Below are 19,177 nucleotides of genomic sequence, written 5' to 3'. Positions count from 1 at the left end.
TGCTTTTATTACTCAGCATGATTATTTTGAGGTCCATTACCTTTTGGTGCACTTTGGGGGTGGGGTGGGGGGTTATCTGGAGGATTTGGCTGTTATAAATAAAGCTGCTGTGCACATTTGTACATGTCTTGATAAGGCCATTTGCTTTCGTGTCTCTTGGTAAACATCTAGTTGTGGAATGCCTGTGTGTTTAACTTCTTAATAATGTCAAAACGTTTCCCAAACTGTTTCCAAAGTGGCTGTACCATTCTGTATTTTCAACAGCCCAGAGGTTGGGCTCCTGAGCTCCTGGCTGGCACCTGGTGTGGTCCGTCTTTTTAATTGTAGACATTGTAATAAGTTCACAGTGACACTGTGGTAGTTCTTTGTGGTTTCCACTCGCATTTCCCCAATAACTAATGATGTTATGATGTTAAGCATCTTTTATGTTTGACATCTGTGTATATATTCTTTGATAAAATATCTATTCAAATCTTTTGCCATTTTAGTTTTTTTTATCTTATTATTGAATTTTAGGAGTTTTTATATGTTCTGGGTATGTATTCTTTTTCAACTGCGTGATTTGCAATTTCCCCCCCACTATCTGTGGCTTGTTTTGCTTTCTAGTAATGTCTTTTGAAGACTAGATATTCTTAATCTCCATGAATTCCCATTCATAATTTTTTATCTTTTATGGAGAAGTTGTGTTATCTAAAAAAATCTTTGCATAACCCGAGGTCACAAAGGTTTTCTCCTACGTTTTCTTCTAAAAGATTTAGCTATAGGTTTTAGAGTTATAGGATCACATATTAAAGTCTGTGATCCACTTGAGTTAATTTTTATACATAGTGTGAGGTATGGCGTAAGGTTTTCTCTTGCTTCCTTGCTTGTTTTCTCTTTCTTTGTAGAAGGATATGCACGTGATCTCTGCTCTGATCAGTGTTATTTCTTTTCTTCTGCTTATACTGGGTTTAATTAGCTGATGTCATTAGTTTGAAGTCTTTCTTCTTTTCTAATCTGTGTGTTTAATGCAGTAAATTTCCCTCTGTATATTGCTTTAACTATAATCCACAAGTTTTGATATAGTGGATTTTCATCTTCATTGAGTTCAAAATATTTTCAAATTTCCCTTTTTGATTTCTTCTTTTACTGAAGATTATTTAGAAGTGTGTTGTTTAGTTTGCAAATATTTGACACTTTCCAGAGATCTGTCTGCTTTTATTTCTAAATCCATTGTTATTGGAGAACATATTTTGAATGACTTAAGTCCTCTTATATTTATTGAGACCCACAACGAGTTCTGTCTCACTAAATGCTTCATGTGTACTTAAGAAGGCTGTCTATTCTTCTGTTCCTATGTGGAGGATTCTATGAATGTCATAGGTCAAGTGAGTTGATAGCATTGCTCAAGTATCCTGTATCCTGCCTGGTTTTCTGTCCACGTTTTCTATCAGCAGCTGAGCGAAGCTGTTGAAATCTCGGAGTATAATTGTGGGCTTGTCTGTTTAGCCTTTCAGTTTTATCATTATTTGTTTCATGTATGTTGAAGCTCTGCTAGTAGGTACATCAATGTTCAGGATTGTTTATCATTTTGATGAATTGCCCACTTTATCATTATGAAATGACCCCCGTTATCCCTGCTAATATTCTTTCCCTGAAATCTCCTTTATTCAGTATTAACAGTGCCACTCCAGCTTTCCACTAATTTCAACATAATGTACCTCTTTCCATACTTTTCCTTTTCATCTGTTTGTCTCTTTATGCTTAAGAAGATTTCTTACAGGCAGCATAAAACTGGCTCTCGCATTTTCATGCAATCTAAAATCTCTGCCTTCGATTGGACATTTAATGTTATTGATTCAATTAGGGTTAAATCTATCATCTTGCTATTATTTCCCATTCATCCCACGTGTTCATTTTTCATTTTTCCCTATTTTACTGCCTTAAGTGAATATTGTTTATGATTCCATTCGTCTCCTCTGTTGATGTTTTAGCTATTGACATCTTGGTATTATTTTAGTGTTTGCTTTAAGGTTCACAGTCTACATTGTTAACTGTTCACATTCTAGCTTCCAGTGATATTATTCCACTTCACATATAGTACAGGAATCTTACGATGGTATGTTTACATTCCTCTCCTCCTGGCATTTGTGCTATGTTAGCAAACATTTTCTGTGTATATTATATAATATATATACATATATATATACACACATATATTATTGTATTATATTATATTATATATTATAAACCCACACTACATTGTTGTGTTGATTATCTATCAACACTTTTCTATTAAACAGATTTAAATAAGAAGAAAAACGTCTTTTACAGAGAAAGACAAATACGGCATGATTTCACTTATATGTGGAATCTAGAAAATACAACAAAGAAACAGAACAAAACACAACCCAGACTCATCGATACAGAGGGGAGAAGTTTGGGGGTGAGAGAAAGGGGTGAAGAGGATCAAGAGGTACAAACTTCCAGTTATAAAATGAATAAATCGTGGGGAAGAAATGTGCAGCATGGGTAATGCCATGAACAATATTATATTAACTCTGCACAGTGACAGATGGTAACTAGACTTATTGCAGTGATCATTCTGCAATGTATACGAGTGTCTAATCACTGCTGTACACATAAAACTAATATAATACTGCATGTCAATTATATTTCAATAAAAAAAGAAAACAGTCTTTCAGATATACTTAATTAGTTCTCATTTCTTGTGCTCTTTATTTCTTTATCTAGATTCAGATTTCCATCTGATATCATTTTGCTTCTGGATTTCCTTTAACATTCCTTGTAGTGGAGGTTTTCTGGTGATGAAATCTTTCAGTTTTTATTTACCTTCACTTTTGATAGATCCGTTTACTTTGTTTAGAATCCAAGTGTGCATTTTTTTTTTCTTTAAGCATTTAAAGATGTTGTTTCACTGTCTCCAGTGAAAAAAACAACCATTATCCTTATCTTTGTTTCTCAGTACATACTCTGTCTTTTTCTTCTCTGGCTGCTTTAAAGATGTTTTCTGTATCACTCGTTTTGAGCAATGTGATTACACTTTACCTTGGTGTCATTTCCTTCATGAATTTTGTGCTTGAGGTTTGTTGAGATTCTTGGATCTCAACAAATTTGAAAAAATTTTGCCCACTATTCCTTCAAAAAACTTTAGTGCTAACCCCTCCTTTTCAGAAACTCCAGTTGTACATACATTAGGCCACTTGAAGTTGTCCCACAGCTCCTGTCTAAACTGACACTCCATTCATTTCTTTGAGTCTTTTCTCTCTGTGTGTTTCATTTTGGATAGTTCACTAATCTTTTCCTTTTCCTTTTCTTTTCTCAGAAAAATATCCATTTATTAGTTCAATAGGTCACGATTCCATATGTGCAGGTGTGGCTTAATTGGATTCTCTGTTCAGAGAATCTCAAGGCTGAAATCATGGTGTCAGCCGGGACGAGTGTTTGAATGGGGGCTCTGGAGAGAAAACTCCACTTCCAAGTGCATCCAGGTTTTCGGTAGAACTAGCTCATTGTAGTAGTAGAACCGAGGTCTCTGTTTCCTTGCTGGCTGTCACTCTGTGACCACGTTCAGCTCTTAGGGCCACCCACATTTCTTACCAGGTGTCCCCCTCCATCTTCAAAGCAGTAATAATGTGTTGAATCCTTCTCAAGCTTTGAATCTCTGACTTCCCAAACTGTGACAAGCTGGAAAGAACTCTGCTGTTAGCAGGCTCACCTGATCAGGTCAGGCTCCCCAAGGATGAACGCCATCTCGCTGTGCAGTAAAGCACCACATCGCGATGTTTCGGGTTACTACGGACCACATACGATAGGGGTCCCATAAGATTATAGTAGAGCTGAAAAATTCCTATCACCTAGTGCCTTGCTGCCCTTGGGGCATCGTGGCACAATGCATCGTGCATGGCGATGCAGGTATAAACAAACCTGCTGGGCTGCCAGTCGTGTAACAGTGTTATATACTGTGTTTTTACTGTGCCTTTTCTCTGTTTAGATATGTTTTGATGCACACGTACCATTGTGTTACAATTCCCCACAGTGTTCAGTATGGTAACATGCAGTACAGGCTTGGAGCCTGGGAGCGATAGGCTGCACCTGACAGCATAGGTATGTAAGCTAACAGGCTCTACCACCTAGGTTTACGTAGGTGCGCTCTGTGGCGTCCCCATGGTGACAGCATCGCCCAATGAAACTCGCATTTTCAGAGCATTCCCATTGTTAAGCGATGCATGACTGTATAGTATAACAATCATGAGAGTAGTATCTCCTCATGTTCCCAGATTCCACTGACACACAAGGGCACTGGGTGTCTCCGTCAGCTCAGGCTGCTGTAACAAATATCATCTTGGTCAAGCAACAGAAATACGTTTCTCACGGTTCTGAAGTCTGGGAAATCCAAGATCAAGGTGACGGCTGATTTGGTTCCTGGTGAGAGCCGTCTTCCTGGGTTGCAGATGGAAGCTTTTTGCTGTATCCTCCTATAGGGAAGAGAGATGATCTCTCTCATGTCTCTTCTTATAAGGTCACGAATCCCATTCACGAGGGCTCCACCCTCATGACCTAATTACTTCCCAAAGGGCCCACCTCAAAATACCATCACACTGGGGATTAGGGCTTTCACATATGAATGGGGGTGGGAGGGACACAAATGTCTAGTCACAGCAGCAGGGTATGTACATGAGGGGGCAGAAATATTGGCGTCCAGGTTACCACAGGTGAATTCAAGCTAGCCCTGGCAAATGGAAACCTGGAAATGCCACATAACCATGGTGGAGAGATCGGGGGGGCGGGGGGGGGGGAAGCGGAGGCACAGTTATCCTGGTCGCAGGCCCTCCTCCTTGCTTTCTCCATCTGTTTCTGAGGATCTCTCTCCTAGCTTCAGATTACAGAATATCAACGAGCAAGTGAAACTGTGGTGCCTGTATCAGTCCTCTGAGCTCTCCAGTGTCACCTGGCCTAGGAGTGGCTTTCTGGCTGGTGAATTTGAGTACTTCCCTCCCTCCCCTGCTGACCTGTAAATTCATTGAGGACAAGGGCTGTGCTTTCTGTCATCAATCCCATCCCAAAACAAAATAAGCCAGAACAACAAACTTCCCCAGTGCACGTTTTTCTGACACATCTCTCTTCTCATCTTTGTAACCAGGCTTGGAAAGGGGAGCCCCTAATTCTATCTCTTTGCTTACAAGTGAGGCTTCCACTCACTGCCACCCCACCATTCCCCTGACCTTGCTCCTGCAAAGGCCATGAGTGACCTCGTGGTGATTCAGTCTAAATGCACATGTCATGTTCCTTATCTTCTCTGTGCTGTTTGACATTACTGATCATTCCATTCTTCCTGAAATTCTCCCTCCTTCGACTCTGTGACACCACCCTCTGCGGGTTCTCTTGTGGCATCGGCCAGTGCTTGTACTTAGTGCCTTCACCAGAAACCCTTCTCCTGCACTTTCTAAATGCTGCCAGGTTGTTTGGCCCAAAGGAATAGACTGAATTGGTTTAAATCCTGGCTCAGTGGCTCACAAAGTATGACCTTGGTCAAATACCATACCTTCTCTGAGCCTCAGTTTCCTTTGTGTAAAATGGGAGTTGCGTCCATGCCTGGGGTTATGGTGAAGAATAGTGATAACACATGTAAGTCACCCACACGGCATTGCCGTTACTCTTCCATGACTCTAAGTGTCCTGACAGCAGAAACTATATTTTCAAGGGACACATGCGTTCTGAGGGAGCTGTTGTGACACTGGCGTTTTGACAAAATAGTAAAAAAGTGTCCCCATGTCCAACTGGGCCCATCAAAACATTTTCATTGAATCTTTTTATTAGTTAGACTGTAGTTCACATAGCATAAAATTCAGCCTTTCAAAATAGTACAATTCAGTGGTTTTTGGGATCTCCACAAGATTGTGCAACCATCACCACTAATTCCACAACATTTCCATCACCCCCAAAAGAAACCTGTACCCATTAGCAGTCGCTTTCCACTTCCCACATCCCTGACAACCACTATTTTACTTTCTGTTGTATGGATTTTCCTGTTTGGGACGTTTCCTATAAACGGTATCATATAATATGCAGCCTTTTATGTTGGTGCCTTTCACTTAGCATGAGGTTGTGGAGGTTCATCCATATCAGAGCCTGAATCAGAACTTCATTCTTGTTTTTGGCCGGGCAATATTCTATGACGTGGACATATGAACTTGTGTTGACCCACTCATCAGTTGATGGACATTTGGGTTGTTTCCACTTTTCAGCTACGTGAGTAAAGCTGCTGATGATATCCATGTCATTAATCTTTTCTCTTTATTATTTTTATTTCTCAATTACCATTGGCATTCAATATTATGTTAGTTTCAGGTGACATGAATATTTTCTTATGTGGTGTCTAATCTACTTGATCCCATCCAGTGTATTTTTCATGTCAGACTTGGGAGTTTTTCATCTCTAGAACTTTTATTTAGGTCTTTGTTCGATCTCCTTTGTTTCTACTTGACATATTCCATCATTCCTCTAACTTCTTAAACATGCAGTATGTAGTTATAATGACTTTTAATTATCTGTGTCATTTCTTGGGCAGATCATGGGCTTCAATCGATGGCACCTGCTCCTCACTGTGCGTGAGGGTAGTTTTAGATGCCAAACAGTGTGAATTTTTCCTTGTTGGATACTGGATTTTTTTTTTTTTTTATCCCTATAAACATTCTGAGTTTTATTCTTGGATAAAACTGTTACTTGGAAAGAGCTTGATCTTTTCGGATCTTGCTGGTCAGCTCCATTTGGCAGGTGCCGAGTAGCAATTAGTCTCACTAACTCCTGGGGAAAACCCTTCCGAGTATTCTACCCAGTGCCCCGTGGACTGGGAGGCACCCCATCCTGGCTGATGGGACCAGGGATGGTTTCTGGCCTTGTGAGAACTCTGGGGATCGTCCCGCTGATGGTGTATGGAATTCTTTCCCTGGCCTTGGAGGCTTCCCTCACAGGCATGCACTCATCACAGCTTGACTAAAAACTCAAGGAGCCCTCGGCATGTCTGCAGAGCTGTCGCTGGAACTCTGTCCTTTCTGCTCTTCTGCATGGTTTCCTCTGACCCCTCGACTCCCTGAGCCCCCAGCTCCATTTCCTCAACTGGGGAGAACACCAGACCCCACCTGGTAACTTGCTGGGCTGCTACCTGGAAATCCACTCCAGGCAGCAGGCCGAGGCAATCCTAGGGGTCGCTTCATTTGTTTGCCAACTCCCGGGGATCCCTGTGCTTCATTGCCTAATGTTACTGTCTAGAAAACCATTATCTTATATATTTTGCCCAAGTTTTGGGGGTAATTTCAGATGAGAAAGTAAGTCAGATCCTTACTCCATCTTGGCCAGAGGTAGTTATATATTTTTTTCATATAAAAATTTAGCAATTGCTAACACACAGTTAAACCACTATTTTTCACCCTTGGAGAAAGGAGAAGTTCAGTTCTACCTTAATAAATTACACCTGTAGTTCTTGTAAATAATAAGAAACTTCCTCAAGATGAAAATGTTTTATGTCAATGTTTATTTTGTCTGGACAGTGAACTATGCTAGCAAATTTTCATAGTTGGCTTTGGAAAAACTCACGTTGTAACTTCCTGTTTTTTCTTGTCTTCTATATGTCAAAGGAGAAAATAATCTGCTCTTCCTTGGAACAGGGAATGTAAACCTCTCCTTTCTAGGCTGTAGCTGGTCACCAACTTGTTTTACGGCCTGTTTAGCCATTCCTGCCCCCACCCAGGCTCAGGCCTGGCTGGAGGGATATTCCTCACCCCTATGTCATCTCTTCACCTTCCCCACCACCAGCCAACCCCAGGCAAACAAATGCCTGTACTAAGTAGGAAAATAGTGTGCTACCAGGAAAAATGTTCTGAAACAAATTGAGATTGGTTTAAGAAAAATAAAGTCTGTCGAGGAGCACAGAGGATTCACCATGTGAACTCCCTGGGCGGCCTGCTGGTACTTCCCCGCAAGAAACAGGCTTGTTCTGCGATGATGTTGACCAAGCTCATGACGCACTTTGCCTTAAGCTGGAAGGCCATCAAAGTCATGTCCTAGGATTTTTTCCTTTCTTGTTTACAAGTGTTAAGGTCATGGGCCTTGTCTGGTGTAAATACACAGGTTCTGAGGCTGCATTTTGTTTTGTACCCTGTCCGTTAACTTTCCGGCTTTAAGATTAAACCGAGCTTTGACACCCATTAGAATCCTCTGGATAGTGCAAGGTGGCTGCAGATGAATATTTAATATCCTCTTTCCATTTCCAGGGCTGTTCTTCTCCCCATGCTCAGCCTTTGCACGCAAAGAGCTTGCGTTCACTCTTGTGAGAATATCAGGTTACTGGCCTTTTTCCTCAAGTTGTCAGTTGTCAGTGGGGTCATCATAGATTCTATCTGCCCCTAACCAGAGTTATGGGGCCCGTGGAGTGGCTAAAAAGAAATTGTGATTGGGGCCAGATTAGATAATGGGAGAGTATTCTAGATTTAGTGTGTGCCCGCAAACCCCTAAAGGATCAGTGGTGGGCTTAAGTGGGGGGCCCCCAGGAGTAGAGTAGTTGCTCAGTAAAAGTTGTCAAATATCTTGGTCCCCCCATAACACATAACATGAAGCATACACTTCTCAGCTCTGTCTGTGGATCACGGCAAGACCCCGGTCTAGGCATTTCAGCTCACGTATATCATATGGAAGAGTCGCACGGGGGATAAGCCTCAGCTGGGAAGTTGACAGGGGCAGTCAGTGAAACATTGGTACTTCTGCTCTTTTTCTCTTCATACAAAGACTCAAACACCGCTGACAAGCCTATTTTGAAGAACTTTATTCATTAATGTCTGTTTCCTAGTTCAACTGGATGGAAGTCAACAAGATATTGTAGGAAGCCAGAGCTTTGACTTGTTGGGAAATAGACTAAACATACGTTAAGCAGAGTAAGTGGGCTCTGCCTAACTGCAGAGAGAGTCGGTGGCACACCTGCCTCTCTGAACCTTCCACCCCCCCCAAGCGTATCAATACCGTAAGGGACATGGAAGGGGGTGCTAACAAACCCTTCCAGCACCTGGAAGTGTCCTCAGGGCATATGGCACACCCAATATGGAAGAGCATGGTGGCTCTTCCAGAGAAATATGGGTATCAGAGGTCAGAAGTGAGTCAGATCACCACGTCTCACCCAGTGGTGACCACGTGTTCCACGAGCTCCCTGTGGTCACTGCCATCAATGTTTTCCATCCTGTGGTCCCATTAGCACCTTACTTCCTAAGCAGATTAGTATTTTAGCTTCATTATGTGCTGGCTTTTAAGAGGAAGCAAACAATTTGTATATACCAATAATGAAATATAAGAAGGAGAAATTAAGAAAACAGTTCCATTTACAATTGCTTCAAACACTGTAAAATACCTAGGAATAAATTTAACTAAAGAAGTAAAACATCTGTACTCAGAAAATTATAAGACACTGAAGAGAGAAATTAAAGAAGATTCAAATAGATGGAAACACATACCATGCTCATGATAGGAAGAATTAATATCGTTAAAATGTCCATACTGCCTAAGGCAATATACAGATTCAACGCAATTCCTATCAAACTATCAAGGACATTTTTCACAGAAATAGAACATATAATCCTAAAATTTATATGGAACCATAAAAGTCCCCAGATAGCCTCAACAATCTTGAGAAATAAGAACAAAATGGGAGGTATCATGATACCTGACATTAAATTATATTACAAGGCTACAGTAATCAAAACATCATGGTACTGGCATAAAAACAGACACATAGATCAATGGAACAGAATAGAGAGTCCAGAAATAAATCCATGCCTATATGGCCATTTAATCTACGACAATGGAAGCAAGAATGTACGGTGGGGTAAAGACAGTCTATTCAATAAATGGTGCTGGGAAACCTGGACAGACATATGCAAAAAAAATGAAGCTGGACCACCTCCTTACACCATATACAAAAATATATTCAAAATGGCTTAAAGACTTAAATGTAAGATCTGAAATCATAAAATTCCTAGAAGAAAATATAGGAAGAAACTTCACAGACATTACCCGGAGTAAGATTTTTACTGATATATCCCCTCGAGCAAGGGAAGAAAAAAAATAAACATGGGGGATTATGTCAAACTAAAAATTTTTTTCACAGCAAAGGAAACCATCAATAAAACAAAAAGGGACTCTACTGAATGGGAGAAGATATTTGTCAACGATATAGCAGATAAGGGGTTAATATCCAAAATTTATAAAAAACTCAACTCCAAAAAAAAACAGCCCAATTAAAAAATGGACAGGTGACATGAAGAGACATTTTTCTAAAGAGGACATACAGATGGCAAACAGACACATGAAAAAATGCTCAACCTCATTAATTATTAGAGAAATGCAAATAAAAACCACAAAAAGATACCACCTCACCCCAGTCAAAATGGCTATCATCAATAAATCAACAAACAGGATTCTGGCAAGGATGTGGAGAAAAGGGAACCCTTGTACACTGTTGGTGGGATTGCAGATTGGTGCGGCCACTATGGAAAACAGTATGGAGGTATCGCAAAAAGCTAAAAATGGAACTACATTATGACCCAGCAGTTTCACTCCTAGGTATCTATCCTGAGAAATCCAAAACTCTAATTCGAAAAAATTTATGCATGCCTATGTTTATTGCAGCACTATACACAATAGCCAAGACATGGAAACAACCGAAATGCCCATCGGTAGATGACTGGATTAAGAAACTGTGGTACATTTATACAATGGAGTATTACGCAGCCATAAAGAAGAAAGAAATCTTACAATTTGCAACAATATGGATGGACCTAGAGAACATTATGTTAAGTGAAATGTCAGACAGAGAAAAACAAATACCATATGATCTCACTTATATATGGAATCTAAAAAGAATAAACGAAACGATCTAATCAGAAACAGCCTCAGAGATACAGAGGAAAAACTGAGGGTTGCGAGATGAGAGGGGGGAGTTGGGGATGAGGGAGAAGGTGAGGGGATTAGAAAGCACAATTGGTAACCACAAGATGGCCACGGGATATGAAAGACAGTTTGGGGAATATAATCAATAATGTGGTAAAGATTTTGTAGGGCATCCAATGGACACTTGTCCCATTTGGGAGACCACCTCAGGGATGACGTAGATGCCTGATCACTGCACTGAAGCTGAAGCTGAACAATAATGAATGTCAACTACAATTATATATATATATATATATATATATATATATATATATATATATATATATATGTGTGTGTGTGTGTGTGTGTGTGTATACACACACACACACACATATAGTCACAAGAAATGGAGTATAGCATTAGGAACACAGACAGTGGAAGTGTAATGGCTGTAGGCGATGTCAGGGGGTAGTAGATTGGGGGAGGGGGTTATCACTGTGTGAGGGATATAAATGATAAATGTCTAGCTATTACATTGTTTTGTACACCTGAAACTAATAAAGAAAAATCAGCATTCTGGGGGAAAAAAACAGGAAGCAAACAAAATCCTTCTTAAATTTTAACGAAACAGGTGAAGCGGTGTGTCAGCATAAGGTGGTAGGTGAGCCTGTGCGGCTGCCCTCAGGGCCCATCCTGGGGATGGTCTGACATAGGCGTGGATGGGAAAGTAAGTGATGCAATGTACTTCAGAGACTTAACTAAAGAAGTACGTAAAAAACATTGATAGTGCAAGAAAGAATCCCGTTTTGAGTGAGGACCAAAAATGCTGCTGACTGTTAAGTGATTATTAGTCCCAGGCAAAGTTACATTTGATCTATTTAGACAGTGGCAGGACCCTTTTCATCTAACAGCAATAGAGAACTGTACAGCCAGCCTTGTTTCTCCGCATTTCCTTCCTGAGCCTTTGTCTGTGCTGTGGCAGTGGTTGGGTGCCATGTGTGCAGACAACCAGAGTCTCAAACAAGGGTTGGGTTCATAAAGCAGTTTGGTGGCACAAAGCAGCTAAACACTCGCTTGGTGTGTCGATACCAGAAGCTGGTGTTCTCAGGGCCGCCTGTGTCTCGGCTCAGACGTCAGTTTGGTGGCCCCACGACAAGAAATGTGGACTGAGTGAGCTGGTGTTCAGTAGCCACCGGGATTTTGAGTGTGTGGATAAAAGCAATATGATAATACCACCAATATCGAAGTAAGAATGAGGACTAGGATTTCACCAAATCCTTTTCTGTTGTCCATTTACCATGAAATATAATTGCTAACCTAGTAATAAGGATAATGGTAATAATAATGACAGTGATAATAACGGGATAAATATGACAGCCAACCATACATAACAATGTGAGTGCTCACCAATGCCCACACGCTCCGAGGTTACTCTGTGTGCTTTAGGTTGCAATCAGCTGTAGTTCACTGAGCTGGAAGTGTGTTTTATTATTTCCTTTAGATTTCTAAAAGCAGTGTCTTCTAGCGTAACGTTGTCAGGCACCTGATACCTCAACACACTAATTAAAACACTGGAGTGTTTTATAAAATCACCAGCCGCAGCAATAAAATGGCAAACAGTAATCATGGAAAACAAAACAAAACAAAACTACCTTTGGTCTTAGGCTGTGTCTCAGAGTTTAATGCAGGCAGTAAAATCTCTCACATTTTCTTGGTAGTTAGTTTTCTTCGGTTTGCAGTGGTGAACGTGTTGGGATTAAGTACGTGTTAAGATTCATTTGTCCACAATGTACAAGTGAATTTTTTGGAATATTATGTACTCTATGGCCATAAAGACAGTTTCACAGGAGCAGTAAGTTCACATGTACTTTTCTATTAAGCCACAGCAGTTGAAGCTATGTCACATGTGAGGTCACATTGCAATCTCTGATGATTTCTTAAGAGGAGGAAAATGTAATTAAAACTAGCATGGTTACGATTAAATTAACAATAGAAAATATTGAGCTCAAGTCACCATCTTTTCCTTTTAAAAGATGAGGCCACTTGCGTGTCCACAAGCCCATGACTCAACTGCATCTCCGTATCAGGCACTGAGAGGGTCCCACTTTTCAATTTGTTTTACATGACATTCTGGAGGTGGGGGACAAAAGAATGTTTGAAATGTTGACGTTTATTCATGATTGTGTGGCCAGTGCCCCTGGCGTGTCCTCTAGGACATGATGTCCTTGAACAAAGGAAGGAAGGTCACTCTGGCATGGAAGTTCCTCGTATACCGCAGAGCGCTCTGGGTGTCAGGTCTGCCTGCGCCCCCACGAGAAGGACAGCAATTCTGAGGAAGAGCCACTGTCATTGTCTCTGTACCCTTTCCTGGGGCCTTAACTTTACTCCTTCAAGCTTCAGCCTAATAGTCACCTCTCTTTAAACCCTCCCCCACCCTGTCCCCAACCCCAGGCAGAGTTTCAGTTTCCTCTGTCTGTGGCCCCCACCACACCTAACATTTGCCTGGCGGGAGCCGGGTCTCAGGGGCTTTATGGGTCCTGGTAAGGAATGCGCACTGTATTCTCACTGCAATGAAGGAAGAGTGCGCACAGGTCATGGCTGTTTTATATTTATAAGGAGCGATCTGGCTGCTGTGCAGTGAACGATGGTAAGAAGCAGGCCTTCCCAGGAGAAGGCAAGAGGTCATGGACGCTCGGACTGGGCCTTGAATGGTGGAGGTGGTGTGCATGGTTACATGAAGGGCACATTTTGGAGGACACTGATGCTGTAGAAACTTAAAGCCAGAAATTCCTGGAGTGGAAGTTATCAGAGGTGTGACCTGAATGGGACAGCGAAGAAAGGGTCACCAGAGCGACCACAGAAAGGGAGGGAAGGGCATGTGTGCAGTACTCCCTGATGCTCCATTAAAAGGTTGCTAGGTTACACCTCCGACTTTGACCTGGACTGACTGATTTATTTCCCATTAGATATTTTCAAAGAGTAATCCCCTTGCAGAAAAACACATCTGCTCCAATCTCTCAAAACAGGCCTGGGAGAAATGTAGGAAACTAGAAGCAATTTGGCAGTTTGGCCTATCATTCTTCTCCCAAGCATGAAATGCTGCACTTACAACCATGTAAACTGAGCAAATACTTTAAGTCCTTGTCTGTTTTTCCTTTCTAATTACCATGGGCAATTCCTTTTAAGTCCCTCGCTCTTGATGAAATCCTCTGTCATCAGGAGCTGTTGTCACATTTGGGCCGAATGTTTTTTCAAGTGACTGGTTTGTATTTTTTTACAGGATACCCCAAGCAGAGGAGCACGGTTCCCCGAAATGGGTTTGCCCCCAAGCCGGACCTGCAGGCCCGGGAGGCCGAGCGGCAGTTGGTTCAGAGACTGAAGGACAGGAACGAGCTGCAGGCCAGGCAGCTGGGCCTCGTCCAGGGGGAGCTCAGAAGGGCCGTCTGCGGCTTCCAGGCGCTGGCCGTGGCCACTCAGCACTTCTTTAGAAAGGTGAGGCCACGCTCGGAGAACTCGAAGGGCTTCTGGTTTGGGGAGAGGGTGGTGATGGTGATGGGTGTGTGTGTGTGTGTGTGTGTGTGTGTGTGTGTGTGTTTGTGTTTTAGTTTGGGTTTGGGGTTTGATCTCCAGAAGGTCATACAAAATCCCAGGCAGCATCATGTCATGTTTGGGAAGCCAAGTTTACACTTAGGTGTGCAAGAAATGCGTTTGGGAAGAATGATTTAGCAGCCTGATCCCAAAGGGGAAATTGTGTCAAAAATAAAGAAAAGGATGTAAATGAAAATTTTGAAGGTGAGGTCTTTGAAGAAAATGGAGCATGTGTTTGTTTGCCCTGCACGGATGAGATGGCCAGATTTTGATATTTCTGCTCATTTCAGGCCACAGGGAGACAGGGTGGCAGTGCTGTCCCACGTCCGCTGTTGGTGGAATGTGTCAGGCCTGGGGCATCTCAGAGCCCTGCTCACAGGGTCCCTAGAGCAAAATGTGGGTGGGGGAGGCATCCCTGTGCCCTGGGCTGTTTCTGAAAATGCAGACAGGGCTGGTTTCTTCTCAGCAATTAAATGTCCAGAGGCTTCTGGGGCCGTCATACTGGAGTTAACCCGCCCCCCACTCTGACGTGGAACGGAGGCTGGTGGGAGCCTGGGGTCTGACTGAGAGCATTTCTGGTTCCCCTTGAGGCAGCCAAGGCGCGTTTGAGGGGGGAAATGAGCATTTACCTTAGAGGTTTAAACATTATGAATTAGCATATTAAAAAACCCACAGGGTATTTTGAGCTTCACAGATGGACATCCTGGTATCTATAAATGGGAAGAAGTTAAAATGCTATAGAAATGCCCTCCCTCTGAATAAGGAAAGGAACTAAATGTCTGGCTAATTTAAAGAAGCTTTTCGGAAGAATGTTAAGTAGCGCCATGTCCGCTGGCTTTATTTACGGTATCATCTGGACTTGAACGTGTGAAGGCCCCTTGCGACTTTTGTGATATCCTTCCGCCCGCCCAGCGCCCCCAGTGCGAAGCCTGAACTGCCCTTCTCTGCTGCTGGGTTCTTCTGTGCTTCAAGCCTTTAGCTGAAAGAGGCGGTTACCAATGTATTGCAATGGAAGACAGGACACGCAGATGTCAGTTTACCCATCCTTTCAGCTTCTTCCCCAACCCAAATGTTACCAGCAGCAGTAAATGGCTCATTTGAATTTCGTATCTTCCTTTCTAGTCTAGTTCGGATGGTTTCAACCTTGAACAATTGAACAAAGGGCTGTATACCCACCCCTGTAAGAATTAAAATTACAAAGACATTTTTGTGGTGCCAAAAGGCCTGTTCTGCCATGGTAAATACTGAGCGCTTTTCCTAGAGGAAGAGTGGCATGTTTTTTTGTTCTGCAGCTCGGTGTATATTTTCCACTGACTGAAAGCTCTTTAAGAGAGATGAAAACGGGGTCGTTCATTGACAAGCAATGGTGACAGTTACACTGTGACTCTTCCATGCGTCCTCCACAGATAAAACAGACCCTTGATCGAGGTTTCATATGCGTAGACATTGTTATAACATTGGTAACATGAGCTGTGATTTCAAGTCGGAACTTTTGGACCCCATTTTGGCATCATGGCAGAGAAAAAAGTTCCCGTGCCCAAGTTAAGTGTCAGTTCCTTGTCGTTACGCATTTCTGTACCCCAGGAAAATTCCTTGTTGGCCCATGGACCGTGAGTTTCATTGCTCTGTGGCATACACATAGCTCTTAAATCAGAGACCAATGGGCTGGCAGGAGACTTGCAGACACCTGCGTCAGACCCCCCTACTGCACTGGGAGTGACATTTCAGCAAGATGGATGGCAGACATGAATTTCATTTTCTTTTCAGTAAATCACAACCAGCAACTCTAGACAGACCTCCCAAATGACCATGGCATTTCACCTCCCACACAGCGTGTTCTTCTAAATTCTTATCTCCAGATAAACCCCAGAAGAAAAACTAGACATGTTAAAAAAAAATAAGTCTGTAATTGAACATAAGTGGCTTCCACACAGGCTGTCATATGTTCTATGTGGTTTAAGATGATTGATTTGAGAGTTTGCCAGTAATACCAATAGACCAGGAGGTAGGACGTGGGGTGGGGCAGCTGGGAAAATAGAGGCAGAACCACCTGGAAACCTCCAATGATGGAGCCTCTGTTACAAGGGCCATTGATCCTGAGACGCTCAGTGTCACTCTTGTGGGAAGCTGATGTATGGTTATTATGTGTGACACACAGCCATAGCCGAGCGGGCCCGCTGTGAAGATCATGGCCTCTATAGCCAACCTGAAAAGGCAGAGTCTTTTTACCCTTCCGCTTAGAAGACCCTGCTGGAACTCTACCCATGTGTCTTTTCTACACTGTAGCAGGTTCGTCTGTAAAGCACGGTTTAGTGTAGCGTGCACTGTGCCCGCGAGGGGCCAGTCCCACCTCTGCCTCTATCTAGCGGTGAGGCCCTGAGAAAGTTCCTGACCTTCTCTGAGTCTCGTCATCATCACCACAAGGCATAAGACCCTTGCCTGCTGGGCCCCGGCTGTGTCACAGCGGGGACTCCGGCTGACTCACTCACCTCTGAGTCTTCCCTGTCTGTTTCCTTGATTTCAAATGGGACTCATAACTCTTCACAAGGTTGTTGTGACGGTGCTGTGAATGAATGGGCGAAGGTGCTTCGAACAAATATTCCATAAAACAGTCTTTTTGAGTACAAGGAAATCTGACAAAGCCCTACCCACAAATATTTTACTGTCAAGTAGGATGAATAAGACATAGGAGAGATATATAAAGTTAAAACACAACACCAACCACTCTTATTTCCTGCTATATGTACATACAGGGTTTGGTAGGATGTACTTTAAGAATGGAAATAATTTTCTAGTCCAGCTATTTAGCTGCTGTGATATATTTTTTCCAGAATGTGCCGACGCCACTAAGTATATACTGGAAGTCAGTCTTGGTTATGGGAAGTCATAGAAAAAAGGACTAGAAGCCCAGATAGGAATCTTCCATTTCTACCCCATGCTTCACAGGAGAGGCTGTGAGAGTTGTCAGCCGTGACACAGCTGGAGCCCAACATCCAGAAATTCCAGGATGCCACTTTTAGGTACCAATACCAGCCTCGTGCTGGTTCCAGGTACCTCTGCCCCTGTGGCAAGGCATGGCCCTCACCACAGGCCAAACAGATCTGCCAAAATCCGGGTCCCAGGCCTCTGGGTGCTATAGTAATGAGCGTGACTCTCAGGGAGGAGCACTTCAGAGGGGCAAGCGAAAGATTTGTGTCTCCCTTGCTGCCTGGTTCCTGAGAACACTACTCTTTAGCAGCCCCTCGTGGCTCATCCAGGAAACAATCCGTGAGGTCCTGTCTAGTAAAGGGGTGCCTGCCTCTGCGGCATCCGGTCTCATGTAAGTTCATCTGCAGGTGTATTTATTTTCATTTTATTTTTAATAAGATTTATTATATTTATTAAATACTTTTCACGTTAACCTGTGTCATTTTTATCAGTAGCTTTATGAATGGGATGGTAGATGACAGTTTTTAATTGTGTTTTTTAAATTTATTATTAAATAGTTTAAGCATAAAAGGCATGCAAATTAATGTCAAGCATTGTGTACTTTCTAAGCTTAATAAAAATTGATAATGAATCAACCCCCTTCTCCCCAAAATGTGTGTGTGTGTGTGTGTATATATATATACACACACACTTTTATTTGATTTTTTATCACAATTTTTTAAAATTGTGATAAAGAGTAGAAAGAGTAGAAAGAGTAACACTCAAATACCTATCATCTATATTTAATCCTTTTGCCTTATTCACTTTATGTTTGGTTGTTAGTTAGGGGTATGTAGTTTTAGATATATTTTATATACTTCACTTATGTTAGTAGACGTGTTTTAGCAGCCCTGCCTCTACCACATGAAAGGTTCTGTGGAGGATTCAAAAGAGTAGCAGGCAGAGCTCCTTAATAACGATATCTCTTTGTCCTAGCCATTTAACACCTGTTATTTTAACCCTCCCAACAACCCTACCTGTGTAGATATTATTCTCAGGTGATAGCTGAGGAAACTGAGGCTCAGGGAGATTGCACAGGCTTCCAAAGAACATAATCGGAAAGTGATGGAGCCACATACAAACGCAGCTCAGTCCATACCCAACACGCATGTTGTTCCACGATATCATGCTGCTGCTTCTCCCTCTCCCCCAGCCTTCAGGGTCTTTCTGATGTGTTCTTTAAGGGAAAGAAGCATAAATGGAAAAAACAAAAGGTGAAGCAATAATCCAAAAATTAAGCACATATGAGGTCAGACAATTGATTTTGTGAACTCATCCTAGGAAAAGTGCTACATACCTCATTGCTGAATATCACTACGGTCACCTTCCAAGTACTCCCCTTGGGAAACTATGCACCGACACCAGTGCCTAGTCCACCCTTTAAAGCAATTTTGGAACTCTTTCTGGAATGGTCATCAGAGCTGTCATTGTATTACCCTCGATGTCCTGAATGTCATCAAAATGTCTTCCTTTCAATATTTCCTTTATCTTCGGGTAAAGAAAGAAGTCACTGGGGGCCAGATCAGGTGAGTAGGGAGGGTGTTCCAATGCAGTTATTTGTTTACTGGCTAAAAACTCCCTCACAGATGTGCCGTGTGAGCTGATGCATTGTCGTGATGCAAGAGCCATGAATTGTTGGCGAAAAGTTCAGGTTGTCTTTTCACGTAGCATTTTCAGCACTTCCAAATAGTAAGTGTGGTTAACTGTT

The 19,177-nt window shown here is 42.3% G+C and overlaps 1 protein-coding gene across 3 annotated transcripts in view; it reads left to right on the top strand.

Annotated features, from left to right (window-relative positions):
* MTUS2 (microtubule associated scaffold protein 2) overlaps positions 1 to 19,177 on the top strand; it is a 530,400-nt gene that overhangs the window by 398,856 nt on the left and 112,367 nt on the right. For all 3 annotated transcript variants that reach the window (XM_074330069.2, XM_074330067.2, XM_074330068.2), the window contains one exon: positions 14,195 to 14,406. In XM_074330069.2, coding sequence (XP_074186170.2) covers positions 14,195 to 14,406 — 212 coding nt within the window. The remainder of the gene's footprint in view (positions 1 to 14,194; positions 14,407 to 19,177) is intronic.

Source organism: Rhinolophus sinicus, chromosome 16 (genome assembly GCF_057876585.1).
Source record: "Rhinolophus sinicus isolate RSI-liver-muscle chromosome 16, RSI-T2T, whole genome shotgun sequence".
Classification (NCBI taxonomy): domain Eukaryota; kingdom Metazoa; phylum Chordata; class Mammalia; order Chiroptera; family Rhinolophidae; genus Rhinolophus; species Rhinolophus sinicus.
This window is presented reverse-complemented; position numbering and strand designations above follow the sequence as displayed.